Source organism: Gouania willdenowi, chromosome 6 (assembly GCF_900634775.1).
Source record: "Gouania willdenowi chromosome 6, fGouWil2.1, whole genome shotgun sequence".
Taxonomy (NCBI): Eukaryota; Metazoa; Chordata; class Actinopteri; order Blenniiformes; family Gobiesocidae; genus Gouania; species Gouania willdenowi.
The window spans coordinates 1605328-1629685 of NC_041049.1; the positions used below are offsets into that span (position 1 = coordinate 1605328).

Sequence of the window (24358 nt, forward strand, 5' to 3'; positions counted from 1 at the left end):
GAGTGGGAATCAGACGCTGGAACTGATTGGTTTAGAAAAGGAAACGTGACGGGGGTGAAATAGTGATGAGGTCATGTGACCATTAGAATTAGTCACATGTTTATCAGAATGATTGTGTGTAGCAGAGAAAATGTAAACATGTGTGTGAGAATAATGTCTGGTCCTCCTAAACTTTAATCATCTCCACTTCTCTTCTTACACACACACACACACACACACACACACACACACACACACACACACACACACACACACACACACACACACACACACACACACACACAGAGGATTGAAAGGCTGGGTAACTGCTTTTATTTTGAAATGGATCACAATCACTAACTGTGTTTTTAAATTGAATCTAGTGGAGAATGAAAGAGCTTCAACTGCCACATGCAGAGTGTGTGTGTGTGTGTGTGTGTGTGTGTGTGTGTGTGTGTGTGTGTGTGTGTGTGTGTGTGTGTGTGTGTGTGTGTGTGTGTGTGTGTGTGTGTGTGTGCATTCAGCGTTACTATTAAATAAAATGAAACATTTCAATAATTAAAAGCATAAAATAATAATAATAGGGATGAAAGGGTATCGGTCACATGACCACACGTCTCTGCAGTAAAAATAGAGAAACTTGTTACACGTGTGAGTGATTTATTTATACTATTTATATCAAAGTGTCGCTCATTTCACTTTTACTAAATCAGCACCGTGTGTGTGTGTGTGTGTGTGTGTGTGTGTGTGTGTGTGTGTGTGTGTGTGTGTGTGTGTGTGTGTGTGTGTGTGTGTGTGTGTGTGTGTGTGTGTGTGTGTGTGTGTGTGTGTGTGTGTGTGTGTGTGTGTGTGTGTGTGTGTGCTGACGCACACCGTTATTAAAACCACTGAGATGAAAAAACAGATAAAAAAAAAAGAGGTGAAAAAAGTGGAGACAAAGAAAAAAATAGAGTTTAAAGAGAGATTTATTAAAGATGATGAAGGTAAAAAAGAGAAAAAGGAGAAGAAAGAGAAAAAGTGATGAGAATAGGAAAAGAGAATGAAGGAGGGAAAACACAAGAAGTGTGAACAAAGAATGAAAAATTAAAGGAAAAGAGAGAAATAAGGAAAAAAGAAAGGAAAGAGTTATGACAGCAGGAAAAGAGAACAAAGAAGAATAAAAGTAATAAAAAGCAGAAACAGAGAAAGAAATGAAGACAGCTGGTGTCACGGGTCAACTGGTGATTGTGTTATCTTGTGGCTGCTTCCTGATGACAAATGCTGAGTGGGCGTGGCTGTTATGGTGTTATTTAGTGACTAGTTTCTGCTCATAAGGACAGATGTTTAGCACTGGTTGGTGAGGGGCGGGGCTTAGAGGTTTTTATGGAACATCTATGAGGTTTGTCTCACACACACACACACACACACATTTATCAGTGTTTTCTCATGGTTAATTTGTGTTGAGCTTTATTTGCGCGGAGCACCCTGTCGTGTGTGTGTGTGTGGAAAAAAGTAGCACAGGTTAAACAATGTGCGCTATCACCATGGCAACACAGAAACCTGTACGTTTGGAGAGAATATGAAACAGTCACTACACAAACTGACTAACACACACACAACGACAAATAAAACACACATTATGACAACATGAATACACAAAACTAGAACAGAAACACACAAAATGACTCAAAAAACTGACAAAAAAGCAAAAAAAATTAAATAAATAAAATACAAAAGTTTCTCAAAAAAGTTTCCTTATTCTTTTACCTGAAAAGAAGCGTTTGGAGGGAAAATGAAGCGGCTGCTGCACAGACTGTGTGTGTGTGTGTGTGTGTGTGTGTGTGCGATTTGTTCACGTTTGCGTTGTAAAGAGAACGAGTCAAAGTTTGTGTAACTACACACATGTAACTACACACAGACTCACACGGAAGGTCGACCATCTTTTAATACTCATCCAATCAGAAAACATGACTCAGCACTGTGGGTTCCTTCACTTTTGGTCCCGTCACGTTACAGATTGTAGCTTTAGACTTCACAGCTGTGTGTATGTGTGTTAAAGACACACATACAGCACACACACATACACACAGACACACTCAGACGCTAATTAGCACCAAACTCATAACACAGATAATCAGTGTCCATAGTGACGTCACACACGCACACCCACCCACACACACACACACAGAGTATAGAAGCAGGCAGGCGCAGTAATTACTGTATATGGCTCAGTTATTAACATCAAAGCTGGATAGAAACGCAACAGATGTCCAACCCGTGGGAACTTCTTCATCATCCAATCATTTCATCTGTTTCAAATTCAGCAGGAGGTAAATCCATCATGCAATAAAAACACTGACGTCCATCGTAGAGCAGGGGGCGCCCCCTCTCAGATAAAGTTCGTAGAGTTTGGCTTGTTGCGTAAAATCCACAACATCAGGGAACGTGTGAAAATCCAGCGTCTGGAGGTCAAAGGTCAGCGTCAAACCAAGAACGAAAACCTCTGATATCGTCCGTCGTCCTTCATTTAGAAACACGTGGACCTTTCTGTTCCATTGTTGGAACCGTGGTACCAGCAGGGGGCGATAGAGCATGTTTTTACACCAAGGTTAAAACATACATGATGCATCCAGGACATCAGTTTGCTGTTGTTTTTTTTAAACGTTCCTTTAAAATAAAAGTTGAAATAATACAATGTCGATGCCTTGGACCTGAATTTCAAACCTTCTGATAACCATTAGAAGACAAAGTTAACGATGAGTCGGACCAATCGCGTCTCGTTTGTGAAGTTTAAAAACCAAGAAAAAACACCAAGAGCTTTTATTTGAATTTTCCTTCTAATGTTTCAAGATCAAATATAATGTTTCACATCAAACCAAGAACAGCCCTTCAAAATAAGAGTCAAAAAAACACCCTGATTTCAAAACTAGATATAAGAGAAGAATTGTATCATTAGCGTCTCGTAGGTAGGGTTGGACATCGTTTGAATTTGAACAATTCTGATTCTGATTCATCATTTCAATTCTGATTATTTTAAAAGACAATTGTACAATGTATGTATTGTATACAATGTGTACTGTATGTATATACGCATATATATAAATATATATATCCACACTGTTCATGGTTGAGTGGTAACGCTACCGATGGATTCTTATTTGTTGGTGTTTGGTGGCTTCTTCTCCCAGTCGCCGGACTGGGTATCGAAAGTAATTTTTTCAAATCATTCCCTTGGACTGTGTGCGATACTCGATACTCGATGCCCAACCCTACTCATCACTGTAGCTAATTCAAAGCAAAGTTAAAAGTAAAAAAAAAAGAACGTTTTAAAATTTTAATTGTTTCTGTTTTATGTCTCAGAAAGTGGATCTAGTTGCTTTTTTTTCTTAAAAAACAGATTTCACTCTCACTGAGATCTTTGACTGGGTTTTTTTTTAAAAAAGGATAATTATTATGAAATAATAAAGCCCTAAATGCAGTACTGACATTAAGAAGCTACATGTTACCTGGGAATCATTAATGTTGACTTAAGGAAACAAATATGTCGTAAAGAGTCAAAACACGAAATATATGAAAATTCCCAAAATGCATTGCTTTAAATAAATTGAGGATTATCCCCCCTGGACAGAGCTTGATTACCTTGATCACTCCAGGAAGTCAATGAGGCCCTTCTCGAGGTGTAATTTCATATCATTTGGCAGAACAGTATAGTTTTTATTGTTTTAGTTTTTTGACGCAATGTCGGGACTCGTTAGCACTACCTTTGGGCGACCATGGCTCAGGTGATAGAGGGGTTGTCCTCTGGACGAGAGGTTGGGGGCTCGATCCCGGTGTGTCGAAGTGTCCTTGGGCAAGGCACTGAACCCCAAGTTGCTCCCAGTGGTTGACTAGCGCCTTGCATGGCAGCTCTGTCCCATTAGTGTGTGAATGAGCTGATATGTAAAGCACTTTGTCTCTCTGTCTGTGAAAGGCGCTATAAAAATAAGCATTACTTACTTACCAGCGTTTGTGACTTTTCACTGGTTTGAACTTGCTGGCTGGCATTTAGGAGGTATATGTAGTGGACCGTGACTAGCAAAAATGTAAATTGAACCTATAACCTAAATTCAACATGATGTCTGTCATTTTTAATTTAGCGGGACAATTTTGGCACTTTTTCAAGTTTTTGACCAAACCACATCATATTTAAAAGCGAACTCCTCCCACAGCATTCATAATTTTTACTCTTTGTATTTGATAAAATGTTTATAATCTACTATGGCTCTAATGGTATGGTGTGGTTTGTGCTTTGGTTTTAAAGTTTAAAACACTAAACTCTTGACTCTCAACGTCGACATGCTAACGCTCAGGTCTGTTAGCACAGCAGCTAGCTACCCTAACGATAGTCAGTCACCAGCAGTTACAATGTTCACCACTTAAACCATCACACCGCAAGAAAACGTCCAACCACAGATACAGATGTAACCACGTTGGCGCAGGCTAAGCTAGCTAGCGCTTGTGTCTAAATACGTGTTCTGTTACACCTTTAATATTAGTATGTACTCATGGGAAACAGCAAATGTCGACGCTAAACATGGGTAAACAGCATGTTGACATGTTTGGGTAAAGAGAAACCACATGGTTGGGGCACGTGACTTTTGTTCATGCTAATGTTTGATCATTTAAGATGATTTATTGTTTCAACTAAAAGGAAAAACCCAAAACCAGAGGGAACAAAAAACTTCACACCGATTGGTTTTCTATTTTCTGAACCCTAATAAGACCCGCCCACTTTCTACTGTGGTTAGGATTCCTGGTCAATCATTGGTCGTCATAGCAGAGCGTAAACCACCAATGAAAACATGACATCAGACTCTAGTTCTCACACGTTTAGTGAACTTTGAAACAAACCAGGAGCTGAAAACTGTGAGGGATGCACTTCCTGTCTTTGAGATGCACTTCCTGTCTGTAAAAAACAGTGTTGTAACGCCTCCGCTGAGCATCCGCCATCCTTCTAAAGCGTTCCTGGTCCGTCGTCCGCCGTCGCTTCGCTAACACGACTCCGACGCGGCGCCACTAGCTGATGCTAGCAGTGCTAGCCGAGGCTGGAACTCGGTGGTTTGCGCAGCCATTGGTAGAACTGTCGTCGATGGAGGCGGTGCCAGCGCACGTTGCCCTCGACAATCTCCAGCGCCCGGGGCAACGCAGGCCCCGCCCCCACACCGCTGGATTGGATGAAGTCCTTCAGCTAAAATGAAACAAGAAAGAAGAGGAAGAGGAAGAACATCAGCAACAAGAGGTGGTTTCACACACACACACACACACACACACACACACACACACACACACACACACACACCTCTCTGATGCTGCTCTGCGTTGGGTTTCTCCATTGAAGTGAAACTCTTTACATGTGATTTTTTTGTGAATGTATAAATAAAGTTTTAATTCAAATGTTCCAGAGGAGTTCATGGAGGCAGACGGACACGGCAGTTAGTCTCAGCGTCACTTTAATGACGAGTGAAGACTCAGGAGAGTCTTTCCTTCTCATAACGAGGAGCGTTCATCATTAAAGTGGGATTCCACAGAGTGTCCTTAAACGCACCATCACAGGTGACACGGTCGGACGCGCCATCTGTTCTTCACTTTACTCTCGTCAGAGGACACCCGTCACATCTCACCTCACTCTACGTCTGTCTGTGACTTCAGACTTTGGTCGTGCTTCACACGAAAAAACCTCTGAAGCAGTTTCAACGCCACGTCTAAACAACGCCATGTTTAACCAACGCCACGTCTAAACAACGCCATGTTTAACCAACGCCATGTTTAACCAACGCCATGTTTAACCAACGCCACGTCTACACAACGCCACGTCTAAACAACGCCATGTTTAACCAACGCCACGTCTACACAACGCCACGTCTAAACAACGCCATGTTTAACAACGCCACGTCTACACAACGCCACGTCTAAACAACGCCATGTTTAACCAACGCCATGTTTAACCAACGCCACGTCTACACAACGCCACGTCTAAACAACGCCATGTTTAACAACGCCACGTCTAAACAACGCCACGTCTAAACAACGCCATGTTTAACCAACGCCACGTCTAAACAACGCCACGTCTAAACAACGCCATGTTTAACAACGCCACGTCTACACAACGCCACGTCTAAACAACGCCATGTTTAACAACGCCACGTCTAAACAACGCCATGTTTAACAACGCCACGTCTACACAACGCCACGTCTAAACAACGCCATGTTTAACAACGCCACGTCTAAACAACGCCATGTTTAACCAACGCCACGTCTAAACAACGCCATGTCTACACAACGCCACGTCTAAACAACGCCACGTCTAAACAACGCCACGTCTAAACAACGCCATGTCTACACAACGCCACGGCCTCTTTATCAGGTCACACACACACACTCCTCCTCTGAGAATCTTTATGGAGTCGTTTTGTGGAATTTTGTTCCAGTTTTGGGTGTTTTTGTTGTCATTTTACATATTTTTCACTTTTTCTTTTATCTTTTGTTTTTTTGTAGTCTTATGTAGTTTTTGTGATCACTTTTTAATTTATTTTTCATGTTACGGCAGTGGTGCCGTTCTCATTCATAAAGCAATGAGAACGGCACAGTCACGTATACTAAAAATAAAACCTAACAATTCCGCTTCTAACCTCAATTTGAGGGGGCGCTAGTGCAGTAATTTGTTTCTCTACAACCTGTAATAATCAGTAGAAGAAGAACCTCCTCCAGCCTTAAAGACGTCTGTGTGTGACTGACTGGGACGCGAAATGTGTTTTCATTCCCCGCACACACAACCACTCTGTAACTCCGTAATAAGTCATGTAGTTCATCACCATCACTGCATTTCCTTCTGGATTCTTTGCTTCCTCAGTGTCTTCCTTTGCTTAATTCGGTTTTCCTTGAGTTTTCCTGATTTTACTTCTCAGTTGTATGAACATCAGCCTCTCAGAGAACTTTGTGTTAATGCAGACGAGGCATTAGTGCAAAGATCTATTCTCTAACCTGGTCTTCATAAAGTGAGCAGCTGTGTTTGGAGCTTTTGTGGATTGATAAAATGTCTAAATAATTCTGCTTTTACTGCTGAATTTAAATGCTTTTTTTTTTTTTTTTTTGCCGACTTTAAAGTTCTTATTGATTCTAAGTTGTTGAATGTTTTCTGTTGCACTTTTCATCATGTAAAGCACATTGAGGTGCCTTGTGTATGAAATGTTCTATATAAATACATTTGTGTTGTCTATCAAAGAACTGTGAGATGATTTGAGATAAACTAACTGCAGACCATCACACACACACGCACACACACACACACGCACGCACGCACGCACGCACGCACGCACGCACACACACACACACACACACACACACACACACACACACACACACACACACACACACACTTTTGGTTCTGCCATGATGAAATGAAAATGCTACTTTTTTATTCTGTACATTTTATAAAATATTTTTAATGATTGTATTTACATTTTTAAAGGGTTAGGGTACGCTAATCATCTGTGTGGTTTTGCTGTCATTTTTTCTTTTATTGGTTTGTGTATAGGCTCATTTTGTGCGTTTTCATTGTACTTTTTTTCATTTCATGTGGTTTTTCTGTATATTGTTGTTTAGTGTGTGTGTGTGTGTGTGAGTGTGTGTGTGTGTGTGTGTGTGTGTGTGTGTGTGTGTGTGTGTGTGTGTGTGTGTGTGTGTGTGTGTGTGTGTGTGTGTGTGTGTGTGTGTGTGTGTGTGTGTGTGTGTGTGTGTGTGTGTACCTCGTCCAGCTCAGTGTCTGTGTTCAGGAACTCTGTGACTCCACTGATGAGCTTAGAGTTCATAAAGAGCGCCTCCCCGTACCTGGAACACAAAGCACAGTTAGCGTAGCCGCTAGCCGCACTACGGTCTTAGCCTCTTCCTCTTCCTCACTCTCTCACCGTGCGTTCAGGACGTCCCACTTTTCCCTGAAGTATTTCCAGGCCAGGTTCCGACCCTGAGGGTTTCTGCCCACGTGGATGATGACGTCGATCACATCCTGTTCTGGGACGAGGTCAGAGGTCAACGAGAGGTTCAGCAGCCTGAGGAGGAGAAGACCACATTACTGAGACTCACACGGGAATTAGAGGGAGTCACTTAGAGCAGGGGTTCTCAACCTTGGGGTCCTGAGGCACTGGGAGGGGGTCACCAGATGCATTGAAGAAACTAAGAATATTTTTTGAACAATTTCAGCCAATTTTTTCTTACACACACACACACACACACACACGCACACACACAAACACACGCACACACGCACGCGCACACACACACACACACCTGTTGAGCAGGAAGGTGTTGTCAGAGCACGTCAGCGCCTCCAACAGGATCTTCTTCTCTGAGACGACGCTGGTTGAGTGAAACTTCATCCAGATGAACTCCCACACGTCCTCGTCCATCAGGCTGACGCCCGTGCAGTAGACCACGTCCCTTATGTTGGGGGGGATCCTGCATTGTAACCATGGAAACATAGGATCACATTGATCACATTTCAGTTTGTAGTTTGAGGTCAAGTTGAAGCCTGAGCTGCACACACACGCACGCACATATGATGCGTGGATCCATTCTAAATTCATGCCACCAGTCCATCGCATGTGTACCTGCCTAACCTGCACTAAACTTACCTAATTAAAGTAGTTAGGTGTGGTGTGAGTGAAGCTAGAGCGGTCAGGAACGCTTCACTATCGAGAACCGTCTGCGTGACATGTGAACACTTAGAAAACATTTCTGGGCGCTTAGGCATAAGCTTGTGTGAGTGTGGGGGGTGGATCGTAAATTTAACACGTCACGCAGACGGTGCTACAGAGCGAAGCTTCTACGTGTGACTAATATATTTATGTTAGTTAGTGTCATCCAGGTGTGGCGTATGTGTGCATATACACTTTAAAGTGTGGCGTCTGTTAACGTGTTAAGGCACATCAAACACACATGCAGACATGACTTGTGTATTGTGCCAGTGTCCCCATTCTAAGTGTAATGTAAATATAGAGTCAGATGTTGGTTGGATCACAGACGTCTTTGCAGGTGCAGGGTACGCGTTTGAGTACACACACACACACACACACACACACACACACACACACACACACACACACACACACACACACACACACACACACACACCTGTTCTTGTTGCTAGAGATCCAGTCGGAGATGAAGGCCACAGCCTGTCTGTGACACTGTTTGTTTCCAAAGCTGCAGGCTAGCATGATGAGTTCTCTCTGCAGCTCCCTGAGGACACACATATGCTAACTGTTAACACAGGCTAACACTTAGCACAGGTTAGCACTGAGCACAAACTACCACTTAGCAAAAGCTAACACTTAGCACAAGCTACCACTTAGCACAGGCTAGCACTTAGCACAGGCTAGCACTTAGCATTAGCCCAACATAATATTTGCATTCTAGATTTTCATTCATTTTCACATTTTTCTCACTTTGTGAGTGACAACATGTATCAAAATGAAATGGAATAATTTACAATATTATAATAAAGTTTAAAAAATATGCTTTCAATTTAAATAAAAAAAAAATTAATAAGAAAAATAAAAATTGGAACATTTAAAATAAAAAAAGAAAAAGAGTTAAAAAAAAAAATTGAAATGAAAATGTACATAAAATGTCACAAATCAATGAAAATGAAATCAGAATTAAATTGAAATAAAAACAGTGTGGAGCTTATTGAAATGATTTCATTGTGAATCATTTTTAAAGCTGCAGGACATATTTTTTTTATCAGATAAATCCATAGTTTAGGCCTCATTCATCAATAAATCAAAGACCGTTTGCTCTCATCTCCACCATGAACACTCAGTTTGACATTTTCATGCATTGCATTCTGGGATATAGAGACAACATGTTTTCTTAATTCTGACATTACATAAAAAATTTAGTCAACCAATCAGGGTCCTCCTCATCTGGAGAAGTAACACAAGAAATCACAGAAAGAATAAATTAAAAACAACACATGTATCCAGCTACTGGACTCCACATCCCACAATGCAATGCACCAAAACAGTGTTTACGGAGGAAATAAAAATAATTTTTATCTTTTTTTCTTTTCGTTTTGGAGTAAATTATGTTGTTTCGCGTTCATCGTTCTTTGTTATTTTGTCACAAAATCTCAGCATTTGTTTTTGTTAGCATTATCATTAGCATTAGCCTAGGGCTGGTTTCAGGTGTTGTGTTGTTTGTACTCAGTCTGGTAAGACGCCTGCAGGACGCTGGCCTCAGTCCCCGGACCGTAGGTTGGCCAACCCAGCTGATGGTAGCGAGACGCCACTTGTTTCAGAACGTAGTCCTGTTAACACACACACACACGGACACACCCACACACACGCACGGACACACGCGCAAACACACACACACACACACACACACGCACACGCACACACACGCACACACACAAACGCACACCCACACACACACACACACACACACACACACACACACACACACACACACACACACACACACACACACACACACACACACACACACGGACACACCCACACCCACACACACACACACGCACACGCACGGACACACACGCACGGACACACCCACACACACGCACACACACACACACACACACGCGCACACACACACACACACGCACGGACACACACGCACGGACGCACGCACACACACACACACACACACGCACACGCACACAGACAAACACACACACACGGACACACCCACACACACGCACGGACACACCCACACACACGCACGGACACACACACACACGCACACACACACACACACACACACACACACACACACACACGCACACACACACACACGCACGGACACACCCACACACACACACACACACACGCACACGCACGGACACACACGCACGGACACACCCACACACACGCACACACACACACACACACGCGCACACACACACACACACACACGCACGGACACACACGCACGGACGCACGGACACACACACACACACAGTTATCAGTGGTTAGCTCTCTGGACAGTAATGCTGTGCTCGGATTGGATGCTCACGCTGAACAGTCGGTATTCGTCAGTTCGGTCCAACAGTTTGTCCAGTTGATAAAGTGCTCGACTGGCAGCGTGCCAGGGCAGGAAGGACGTCTCCTCTGGAAGGTAACCAATCAGCTGCAGGGGAACGCCCTGTGGGAGGTACCCAGCCCTAAGGAAAGTGAGAGAGAGAATCATATACTGTGCTCAATCATTTTTGGTTAGCTTAGCACGTAGCGACCAGTTCCACATGTTTGGTTAGCTTAACATGTAGCCACTAGTACCACATGCTTGGTTAGCTTAGCACTTAGCGACCAGTCCCACATGTTTGGTTAGCTTAGCACTTAACGACCAGTTCCACATGTTTGGTTAGCTTAGCACTTAGCGACCAGTCCAACATGTTTGGGTTAACTTAGCATGTAGCCTCCCGTCGCCTACATGTTTGTTTAGCTTAGCACGTAGCAACCACTCCCACATGTTTGGGTTAGCTTAGCATGTAGCCTCCGGTCCCACATGTTTGGGTTAGCTTAGCATGTAGCCTCCAGTCCCATGTGTTTGTGTTAGCTTAGTATGTAGGGATTAGTTCCAGGAGCTCCGACTTCAGGTAGCGTTCAATGTCACTTTTTCAAGTAGGAGGTGTTTCCCTGAGCCTGGTTCTCATGGAGACATCAGCTGTGCTCATTGTTCTTGATCCTCTGTCTGATTGGACGACAGCTTGTTAGCATCGTTAGCAGCTTCATTAAGGGACACTTAATGTTTGTCCTTTAGCAATTAGCACGGATCAGTGGGGAGCTAATGTGGGGAATGCTGCACACACACACACACACACACACACACACACACACACACACACACACACACACACACACACACACACACACACACACACACACACACACACACACACACACACACACACACACACGCTGTTCTATCGTTCTATCTCCTCTAGTTTGTTTTTTGTGGGATTGTCTTTTCATGGTTTTAATGTAATTTTATGTCTTTTTGTGTGTTTTTGTAGCTTTTAGTCTGCTTTTGTTCAGTTTTATGTCTTTTTGTGGTTGTTGTTTATATTTCGGCATTATTTTTTAAATTGTGTTGCGTCTTTTTAGGTTTATTTTGTCTATTTTCCATGTGGTTTTGTGTGTTTTTGTGATTACTTAGCATCTTTTGGCCTAAAAAAGTGTCTTTTTTGGTTTGTTTTGTGTTGCATTTTGTATTTTAGTCTAATTTTGTGGATAGTTTTTGTCAATTTGGGGATTTTTTGTGACGCTTTCTTGCAGTTTTGTATGTTTTTGCAGTTGTTGTGTTGTGTTCTAATTTTTTGTCTTTTTCAGTTATTTTGTGTAATTTTCCAGTGTTTTTGTGTGTTACATTATGACAGAGTGAAGTTAAGGACCAGATAAACTGACTCAGATGTTGGGCTACGTTAACATCAGGCCTGCTGTCATAATATTATGGCTGATCAGTGCTTTTAAAAGCCTTAAGTGTCACAATAATTAGATGCTCTTATTGTGAAGGGCTGCTGCAATGTTAGGGCTGCCATGGCAACAGATGCAGAGGCTGTGCTGCTGTCAGACTGGATAGGAGCAGTCGTACGCACACACACACACACACACTGATGGAGTGGTCTCGAGCTGTTGCTCATTCAACATGACAGCCCACAGATGCTCAGATGGAGAACACTGAGGGAGATTGTGTTTAGAACGCTCAGAACGCCGCAGGCTCCTCCTCCTCCTCTTCCTCATCCTCCTCTTCCTCATCCATCACACAGAGCGTCTCCGTCTGCTTCCACTTGTTTTTCCTCTCGCCCTGAGAGCTGAAGCCTGATTGGCCGTCTGCTTGGGCCTTAAACGACCTCCCACATGGCCTCGCCCACACACGGTGACCAACCAATCAGCTCGAGCCGTGCAGGATGAACTCACCTGGCCAGGTTGAAGGCATCGTCGATAAGCCCCGCCCTGTTTCCCACGGAGATGACCTGGAAGAGAAATGTATACCATCAGATCCACTACACCACACACAGAGTACTGATATATCTAAACAAGTATAAAAAGTACACATAAAAGCAACTCAAATTACAGTAATGTGAGTACTTGTAATCCATTACCTGTGGTCTGGTGTGGAGTTGCTGAATCAGCAGTTTCCAGTTCTGGAGGTCGTAGTTGACCCTGAAGTATCCTGTTTGGTTGATGTTGCCTAGCAACCAGCTGTTGTCATCCATCCTCCCCAACCTGTGGATCTCTGAGACAAAATAAAGTTAACTGATGAGCGAGGGGCGGGGCTTCACTCTAACAAAGATTTTGTCTTAAAGGGCCTGTCCTCTGAGGCTGGATCAGTTTATCCTGATATCTGTGCGTTAGCTTCAGCTAACCAAACATTATCTGTACTATGAAGTATATAAGGATGTCAGGCCTGATCACGTGGTTTCAGACTCAATCGGATGTTATCTGCCGATCAGGACTCTGATATATATGTATATTTATTATCATTATAGGGGTGGGTGGTATACCGGTTCATACCAAATACCGGTATATATTTTCGTTATGATATAAATGTTTCATATACCACCGTACCGTATATTGATTACTACGCTGCGTCGCATCAGACCAGAGCTTTTTTAATGTTGCACTGCGAAGGTAAACAGTAGCGCTCTCGTTACCATGGTTACGGTGTAAATGGATAATAAAGCTCTGAAGCTGCAGAACTAGTAGAGCATGATGACACAGCAGAAGTTGTGTCAAAAGGAGGAGGAGCCTGTCTGTTGTTTGGTCAGCAAAACAAGTTGGATGCAGAGCGGAGGTGGAGAGTTAGACACAAGTTCTCAGACGTTTGTGAATAAAGGAGTTCAAACGTATCGTTAGCCTCTCTGCTAACTAGCCTGATGCTAGTGTTTGTGCGCACTGATGTTTGAGGGCGTGTTTGTGTGCTCCACATAAGTGTTTGTTTGCGCGTGTTTGTATGTGTGTGCGCGCTCACGCCAGTGTTTGTGTGATTTGCGTGTGTGTGTGAGAATAGACCATCTTAAGTCAATCTACTGCAGTATTTTCTAAATCAGCGTCTACAGCAGGACGTGCAGGTGTGTTCTAAATCAACCTCTATCTGCAGACCTCACACTTTATTTAATAATACTTTACATGATCTAAACCTGCAATACCAACATGAAGTTGTCATACTTTTCATCATAAAAACATACATTTTAATGTGTGAAACTAAATGAGGAGATTAAACATTAAGAGTTCCTAAAAGTTCATTACTGGCCTTACTTTACAGCACTGTGGTACTTTTATTTTCTTATTTGTTAACATGTCTGTTGGGTATTTTAAGATGAGGCACTATTCATTTTATATTAGACATTTTTATTTAATATTATTTAATCTTACACTAAAGTCTGAAGTGAATTTTCTTTTTAATTTATTGTGTGATTGAAGCTACGTCACAGAAGTGTTCTGTTTAGGGTTGAATGTTAAAATAAGGTGAATAAAATAAATAAGGGACATCGTGTATTTTTGCTTTTCTTTATCTTTTTAATTTATTATAAGTATCAGATCAGGATCAATATCGGCCAATTCTCAAAATCAAAGGACTCTGAGAAAAAAAAAAACCTGATCAGGACATCTGTACTATGAAGCAGGATACAAAACACGTTGACTAACTCATGTGATTTCAGCCTGGTTACGTGAGCGCTCCTGTGACAGGGGGCGGAGCTTACAGCGTCAGACCAATCACAATCACGGAGAAATTGTGGAGAGCAACTTACGTCACAATTGAAGAATAATTCATAACCTGGGCCTAACCAGGTTAAGTGTTCAGCCTAAGTTACCATGACGATTTAACCTCAGTTACCATGACGATTTAGCCTAAGTTACCATTATGATTTAGCTTAAGTTACTATGGTGATTTAAACTCAGTTACCATGGTGATTTAACCTCAGTTACCATGGTGATTTAGCCTAAGTCACCATGGTGATTTAGCCCTATAAGAAGTTAGCCAGCGTCATAGTACAGCACACACTGATTAAATTCAGGAAGTTAGAGAAAGCGAGAGAAGAGGAAATCCAGCTGTGTAGTACAGGTCTTGGGTGTTTACCTGTGTGTGTGTGTGTGTGTGTGTGTGTACCGGTGTTGTTGTTGATCCACAGGAGGCGCTCAGAGTAAACAGACGAGGAGTTTCCCAACGCCACCGTCAGAGGAACCTGCCACTGTAGACTGAGAGAGAGAGAGAGAGAGAGAGAGAGAGAGAGAGAGAGAGACATGTATACATGTTTCAAACATTTATTTCTTATTTCACTCAGCACAAGAACAACCCAACATTAATATCTGATATCAGCCTAAAGAGAAAGAAAAAAAACAGTATGGGATTACATTGTCCTAAAATCTGATATAATACAGTATATATTGTTTTTATTAGATTTTTTGGGTTTATATATAAATACCGTCTACACACCCCCTCAGTTTGTTCCTCCTGCTCAGTTCTACTTTAACACTTTAACACTTTAACACTCTGACACTGGTTTGACATTTTTGTTTCACAGAATGAACAAATAAGTTCTAAAGATGTAGCAGAGACACAAAATAAGACCTGAAACAGAAACAAAGGCTGTGTCCTAATACCCACAGGACAGTCGGACATGTTGATCATATAAGGTAGAAGAAGTTAAGATCAAGGTACGTTTAGATTTTATTATTTTTATTCATTGGTTTATTTAACAGGGACAGTGTACATTAATATCCATACAGAAAATGTACCAGATTTAGCCAGAATGCTAAGATTAAGTTCAGGTTTAACTGGAAATATGTTAACGGTTCCATGTCACACTATTTTTCACCATCATCTCCATGTGTTCTAAAAACTCCAAAAACATTGTTTGAGGTTTTCCAGAGTTTTAGCCTCTGAAAAGTCACTTTCTGAGCAAAAACACAAACGGCCTGATTTGAGGCCTACTTATGCATATTCATGAGTGGGCGTGTCTCTTGATGGGACACTGACTTTCCTACAAAATACAAAATACCCCCAGCCTGTGAGCCAGATAGCAAAATAATAGGTGACATGTAGGAGGTAGCAGCGCACCTTTGGATGAGAGATCATCCATGCTCAGCAGAGCTCAGAGGGAGAGGAGGAAAGGCGTTTACGAGACAGAAAATGGCGCTACGTACAGAGTTGACGTTCCCAGCAGCGCACACTCGACCAAAGCATGTGTGGAACTCATGGATAGGGTAGATAAGATGTTGATTAGTTTAAAGTTAAAGTAAGTTAGAGTTTTAATGTTAGTCTGAGGAGAACAATCTGCAAAAACAGTTTTTCTGTGTGTGTGTGTGTGTGTGTGTGTGTGTGTGTGTGTGTGTATGTGTGTGTGAGACACAATCAAGCAGAGAAAAACCCATTAAGTGCTGCAGCAGCAGCTGGATCAATAGCTCAGCATTTAACCTGCTAGTTCGAAGACGTGAGGCTCTCTCACACGCACGCACACACGCACACACACGCACACACACACACACACACACAGAAGGAGAAACTAAAGTGAGTAACTTTGATGAATCTGAGGAAGATGAACAGTGTTCCTTTGTTGTCTAAACGTTCCAGTTTATTCCAGTTTATTCCAGTTGAACCTGTGACAGACGCTCTGCTCGCTCACAGCGCACACACACAAACGTTTAGTCTCCTCCACAACAAACAGACGGTGCTTAAAGCAGTGAGCTGACAGATGAAGATAAGAGCGAGAGCGAGGACCAATGAGACGCCTTCGCTCTGCAGCCTGTGGTTAGTGAAGGGCAAGAGGAGCGCTTGATTTAAAGAGGAGCGCTTGATTTAAGAGGAGCGCTTGATTTAAAAAGTAAGAGGAGGTGAAGTAATGAAGTGATGAAGTGCTCAGAAATCATTAATGTGATCAAACTAAGGACTTTATTAATAACCACTGATCTGATGAGGATTCACACGCCTCAGGAAGGACGTCTGAGGACAAGGTTTCATGGTTTCTAATGGAAGTTCAACGATCTGATTGTTGGTGGAGCCGCTGAGACGGACCCAGTTCTGGTCCACGGCCCTCAGAGAGGACACACGGAGGACAACATGTGGGCAGGGGCCTAAAGTGGGCCGATGGAAACGCATGGAGAACAAACTCCAGAGGTGAATAAAACATGAGGTCATTGAAATATAAATGAAACATAAATGATGCAGAGGAAGTGAAGAGGGCGGAGCAAAAGCAGAAAAAAACCCTAACTTTTCAGCAGAAAACAGAGTTTGAACAAAAGACGAAGTCTAGGAAGACAAAGAAAAGAAAACATGCAAACTCTGCTCAGAGGGAGGCTGGATTCATAGATCTGGATGGATGGATGGATGGATGGTAAATGGATGGTTGGATGGATGTGCAGTTGGATGTTTGTACGGACGGATGGATGTATGTATGTATGTATGGATGGATGGATGGATGTACAGGTGGATGGATGGACAGATGGTAATAGATGGTTGGATGGATGATTCAATGAACTGATGGAAGGATGGATGTACGGATGGTAGGGTGGTTGGATGGAGAGATTATTGGATGAACTGATGGATGGATGTATGGATGGATGATTGTATGGATAGATGCACAGATGGATGGATGGATGGACAGACTTAATAGATGAACGTATGCTACCTTAGGTTTTTTTTGACTTCCTGTCCGTACAGGAAGTGCTCCTGAGTGACGATGATGTAATGCGTGGGGAGCTGCTGTGATTGGTTCTTGCTGATGGTGATGACGGGGTATCCCATCTGTAGAGTCCACCTGTCCATCATCTCCCCAATGTCTATGTCCCGCCCCTCCGACCGCATGGCCTGGAAACGACACAATAACATGTTACACATAATGCTAACGAGGGGGTGGAGCTAATCAGACAGGAATGACCCGTCACCATGTTGCCATGGTGATGGCTTACCTGAGTCAGTTTGTTCCACAGGTCGTCTCTGGCTGCGTTGCTGTACATGTGACTCAGCAGATAATCCTGTATAATGCACACACACACACACACACACACACACACACACACACACACACACACACACACACACACTATTTCTGAGCTTAGTCAGAAATCTGATGTTTGTGCGAGTCTGTTTTTATTAAAGTGTGTGATAGTCCATGTTAGTGTGTATTTCTGAGTGTATTTCTGTGTGTGTGTCTGTTTCTGAGTGTGCGTCTTGTGTGAGTGTGTCTTCTTGTCAGTGTTTTCATATGTGTATTTCTGTATGAGTTTGTGCTAATTTTTGTGCACGTGTCTAATTATGCGCATGTATTATGAGTGTGTGTGTGTGTGTGCGTGTGTGGGTGAGTGTGTGTGACTTCAAACTAAAACAAGTTTAAAGGCAGAAACATATTTTAAGCAGAACACAAGGAATGCAGACAATCTGTAAAAATGATGTCACATGATGTAACACCAAAGGGAGTTAAAGACACGGAGTGACAGGACCACACACACACACACACACACACACACACACACACACACACACACACACACACACACACACACACACACACACACACACACACACACACACACACACACACACACAGTAAACCTGTCCCGATTTAGCTTTAGAAACTGTCAGTGCAACACAGTTATAACAGGATTCTTGTGTGTGTGTGTGTGTGTGTGTGTGTGTGTGTGTGTGTGTGTGTGTGTGTGTCTTGCATCAGGTTCTTTCTCTGCAGACCTAGTTTCTAATGTGACACCAACACGTCACAGCGTCTCTGGTGTTTTGGTCAAACTGGTGTCCTGTCTATCTAATGACTGACCAACACTAACAAACATGATTACCATGTAGTTTAAAACTCCGGTGGAGTCGCAGAGTGTCAAAGTGTGACAGCTAATGCTAACTAATGCTAACTAGTCAGAGTGTGCTTGTCACTACCCAATCTTTTCAGATCCGTTCAACGCATGATGCATGAAACGCGTCTCCATCCCGTCGGCCTATTTTACGGCAGTTTGTGTTCTATTCAAAGGGCCCATGTTACACTAAATGAACTATTCTGTGCTTTAAACATGATAAAGTGTTATTAGGGCTTCATACACATGTCTAAAGTGTTTTATTCATTGATTCCATCAATCGTTAGGTAGAGGGTGATTTGCTCCTTTCTTACTGCAGGGTGAACACAAACACTTTGCTACAATTATCTTTATTTATATTATCCATTATCCAATTATCCATATTTAAATGTGTTCTATTAAAACATTTAACAAACTTCGTATGGTCAGTTTACATTCAATTATCACGTCCCATTAGCTCTGTTGTGAGGATTGTGAGTGAAGGAAGTGACGTAGTCTACACACAGGAAGTGATGTAGTCTACACACAGGAAGTGACGTAGTCTACACACAGGAAGTGATGCAGTCTACACGCATGCGTTGAAAGGATCTGGTCCGTGAAAGGATTAGGTAGTGACGTGTCTTACGTTGAGTCCTTTCTGGAACAGCGTCCTCCCCATCACGTTGGCCAACATTCGGATCAGTGCTGCCCCCTGCAGGGACCACACAGAACCACACACTCATTTATCTATAAATACTCATATTTACGATATTCATTGTATTATTCAAAGCAGTGGTTCCCAACCTTTTTTTGGATCGTGACCCCATTTTGATATAAAAAAAGTCGTTTTTTAGAATTATTTTTTAATATATTGTATTATAAAGACATATCAGCCAAGATTAGTGATACACTTTGCCAGCTCAGATATTTTCTTTACTGCATTTTATTATTATTATTATTATAATTATTAATAATAATAATAATAATAATAGTCATAATTTAATTTATATTTGACAAATTAAAAATATAGAATACAGTTGTGTAAGATACAATTAAAAAACAACAATAATTAAAAAAAAAGTATTTCTGCTCAGTAATATTTTTTTTAAATCAATTACTAGACATTGCAGGCAAACCTATTTAAATTCCACGAGGGGTCGCGACCCAAAGGTTGAAAAACACTGATTCAAAGTGTTATTTTGTGGCCGTTTCGTGCCTTTTTGTAGGCGATCCAGTCGAAGACACGATCGATGTCCGTCGCCTGCTCCACTTCCTGTGAGATGGGGTGGGAGGAGCTAAGGCCATCCAATAGCATCACCTCATGGAGGACGTCAGTCAGGAAACGCTGCTTCTCCTGGAAACAGTTACGATGTAATTTGACACCAGCATCATTAGAATGTTTGGTGTGTACCTTCTGCTTATTCACTGTATTTTTAATTCTCAATATTTCATTCACTTTAAAGACTAAGTGTATGAATCTTGACCTTTTATTGTCATGTTCATAATTAAATGATCACTTTTTTTGTGCAAAATATAATTAGAATAGAATAGAATAGAATAGAACAGGAAACTGACTCTTATAACCACATATTTTGTATATTTTTTTATCCAGACAAAATCAATGTTCCTATCAATTTTTGGCCAACTCGAGACTGTAGTAACCTCATACCTCACAGCTTATTATTGAAGAAAATGCATAAAAGTGTTTTTTTCATTGAAAAAAAAATTGTTTTTAGGACATGAAGGGCATAACATCTAAAAAAATACAGAAATATAAAGAAAACATTATTTATGGTTAGGTCTGAGGTTGTTGAAAAGACCTGATGTGAAAAAAGTAGGAAAAAATATTAAGAAATGACACTATGAACTTTAATGAATGGTACCATTGTGGTACCTAAGCTCAAAGAGTGTAAGGTTTTTTTTTAATAAATGCTCATAGCTATAAAAGTAATAATGCCTCAAAATAAAATGTTTCTTTGGCTGTAATAACTTCATATCAAATGTTCCACTTGCACCTTATTTTTTAAAAAACAACAAAAAACACACAATTTGTGTTTTTGTCATTGAACTTTTTTGTTTTTATGACAAAAAGGGCATTAAAAAAAATAAATACTGAATATAATAACATCTTTATATCTATGGTTAGGTCTGGAGTTGTTGAAAAGATCTCACGTGAAAAAAAAATATATACAACATTTTTATGAAGGGTAGCTTTTTGGTTGCTAAGCTCAAACAGTGTAATTTTTTTTAATAATACATTACTGTGAACGCGTTAGCCTCGAATTTAGACAAATAAACTAAAACCAAAGTCACGCTTGTAATTTGACACCAGCAGCATGCGTTAGCTCTATATAATCATGCTAATTAACTGACACAAGCTAACTAGTTAGTTTATAGTTACACTGAGACAATAAATCAGATCAAATGAAATCAAAGCATCAATGCTGATGTAATTTGACACCAGCTCCACACGCTGACTTTAAACCAATCTGTGATGATGATGATGATGATGATGATGATGAAGAGGAGTGACGAGGCAGAAAGTGAAACAGTTGGTGAAAGGTTAACAGATGCTACTGAAGGCAGCGGTGAGCGCGTGTGTGTGCGTGTGTGTGTGTGTGTGTGCCTCCACATGTGTTTCCATCTGCTCACTAACGAGCGATCCATCCCACTCTGCAGGTGATTCACTGTCCCCACTAATTAAAGCCGACGTCGCTCTTCAGCTTCACTTTTCACTTCCTTCCCTCCAAATGTAGCTTTTTACTAATTAACTAATGATGTAATTAGTTGTGCAGCCCTAGCCATGCAATGTGTGTGTGTGTGTTTGGAATCCAAACTGAGGTGTGTGTCCTTGGAGGAGGGAAGCAGATATTTAAAACAAATCCAGGAATGAATCCCACTGCACGGATTACAGAGTCCAAACTGACGATTTAATTAGCCTTCATTAAAATTCCTGTCACTTCAGCGCCGGATACTCGACCGGAGCCGAGGGAGCCGCAGAGGAGAGAAATGTGGGAAAGAACGTTCAGAAAAAAGGCCTTAAAGGTGGAGATAGTTTTTCAAAAAATCCAATTAAAAAATAGAATCATTTCCCTTCAGTTACAGAAAAAGTGTTTGCAAACAAACCACTTTTATTTCCTACAAATAAAATGAGGCTGTAAATAAACATTTATGATAGAATAGCAACATTAATACTACAATCCATAAACTGACGTTGTCTGTCTAAAGACAAACAAGTATCAGTTGAACTCCCTCCACCTGAGCATGTCTTTATAGCAACGTAGGAACTCTACACATAAGAAATACACACATCAGTTTACTATCTACTATAGTGTCACTATATCTATATCTGGACTTAGAACCTACTGTATCTATCTAGATATAATAGATACTATATCTAATGTCACATCACATAGAGCGTCACATCATCAGCATATAGAGTCACTCCGCACCAACTAGCTAGTGAATCAAAATAGATCTGTAATAATAATCTGTTGTTTTCTATATTCTCACCCGCCTTAACACCAACTTAATTATTTAATTAATAACAAAAACCTACCCTCATTTATATATGTACAATCTACGTGTGTGTATATACATTAAGGAGACACAGAAGAAAAAAATGTGGGAAACTTTCAGAAAAAAGGCGATAAAGGTGGAGATAGTTTAAAAAAAAATCCACTTTAAAAAAATAATCATTTCCCTTCAGGTACAGGAAAAAGTGTGAGTAAATGGACCATTTTTATTTCCTCCAAATAAAAATGAGGCTGTAGATAAGATCAATGATAGAACAGCAACATAATATACAATCCATATACTGACGTTGTCTATCAGTTCAGCTCCCTCCACCCGAGCATGTCTTTATAGCACCATATGTACTTTACATACTAGTAACATAGTGTACTAGATATACTATCTAGTATATCTATATCTAGATATAACACCTACTATATTTACTGTCACATTACATAGAGCGTCACATCGTCAGCATATAGAGTCACTCCACACACTTAGCTAGTGAATCAAAATATATCATTAATCTGTTGTTTTCTATATTCTCACCACCTTAACACCTACTTAATATAACAAAAACCTACCCTCCTTTATATATGTACACTCAATGTGTGTGTATATACATTGTAAATACATTTCTGTCACTTCAGCACCAGGTACCCAAATACTTGAGAAATGTGGAGAAAAAACGTAAAAAAAAAAAAGGCATTAAAGGTGAAGATAGTTTTAACAAAATAAATAAAAAATCCACTTTAAAAAAAGAATAATTTCCCTTTAGTTACAGGTAAAGTGTGAGCAAATGGGCCACTTTTATTTCCTCCAAATAAAAATGAGGCTGTGGATAACATCTATGATACAATACCAACACAACCAAACATTAATATATAACCCACTTACTGACATTATCTGAGTTTCCATTACCCTTGGAAATGTGCAAAATCTAAATACCACAATTAAAACTGATAATGGAAACATGAATTTCTAAAAAAAAATACTCAAATAACGCTAAAAAGTTTTTACTCTTTCATGAGGAAGTTTTTTCAGACATTTTTATAATGAATTGTATCATTAAAGCTCAATGGAAACACATTTTACATAATTTAACATGACCACTTCTCTCTGAGAAAACATGGCGTGGTACGTGTGGACAGAGGAGGAGACCCAGGCATTTCTTATCATTAGACTTATCAATTATTAGTGTCACATTAGACGTGAAACAACAAAGGAATGTAGAGTGTTCTAAGGAGGTTTGGAGCGTCCGTCTTCCTGCAACTTTCAATGGAAACACCTTCAAATCGCAATTATACTTTGTCGAAATTTGAAAAAAGTGTAATAGAAACAGTTATTATCTGTCCAAATACAAACAAGAATCAGTTTAACTCTCTCTACCCAAGCACGTCTTTAAGTGCTTTACATACAATACACACAGTCTGAAACATTTACTATAGTATTTACTATTTCTATAAAGAGTGTCACATCATCAGCATATAGAGTGATTCTGCACAATTAGCGAGTGAATCAAGATAGGTAATTAATCTGTTATTTTCTATATTCTCACTGCCTTTACACACACTTAATAACTTTATGGATGGACAACAAAAATCTCTCCTTTATCCCCCTTATAGATGGTCCTGTCTCCACATGACTGTTCTTCAATGTTCATGTCTGTGTTCAACCACCTTGAGCTACAGTGGGGGTCCCTGCTCTCTGGGACCTTTATTTTGGAGGGTCCCTGCTCTCTGGAGCCTTTATTGAGAACCACTGATTTAATGCATGCAGTGCGTTCTTTATAACTTCAACTAGTATATTTTTAAAAACTAAAAATCACTATTTTCTCAGAAAATTAAGCCTATTGTCTGTTTTCTGCGTTTCTCTCGTGTCAACTTGTTCCTGGTTTTTTCATGACACATATATCTATGTATATAGAGTCTTTCATTGTTAATTATTTATTTGTTATAATTATGTATAATTTGTAATAATCGTTTTTTTATACATTTGTGTGTTGTCATGGTTTTTTTTAATCTTGATATACTTCCTGTTGTAGCAGGAAAGCG

The 24358-nt window shown here is 40.8% G+C and overlaps 1 protein-coding gene across 1 annotated transcript in view; it reads right to left on the reverse strand.

Annotated features, from left to right (window-relative positions):
• Positions 1-1885: 1885 nt before the first annotated feature.
• LOC114464737 (thyrotropin-releasing hormone-degrading ectoenzyme-like) overlaps positions 1886-24358 on the reverse strand; it is a 111656-nt gene continuing 89183 nt past the window's right edge. Inside the window, exons 12-20 of the mRNA XM_028449238.1 lie at positions 13115-13248; positions 12930-12985; positions 11029-11176; positions 10197-10300; positions 9124-9231; positions 8281-8448; positions 7902-8042; positions 7743-7824; positions 1886-5185 (exon numbers count right to left, since the gene is read on the reverse strand). Coding sequence (XP_028305039.1) covers positions 5033-5185; positions 7743-7824; positions 7902-8042; positions 8281-8448; positions 9124-9231; positions 10197-10300; positions 11029-11176; positions 12930-12985; positions 13115-13248 — 1094 coding nt within the window. The 3' untranslated portion in view covers positions 1886-5032. The remainder of the gene's footprint in view (positions 5186-7742; positions 7825-7901; positions 8043-8280; positions 8449-9123; positions 9232-10196; positions 10301-11028; positions 11177-12929; positions 12986-13114; positions 13249-24358) is intronic.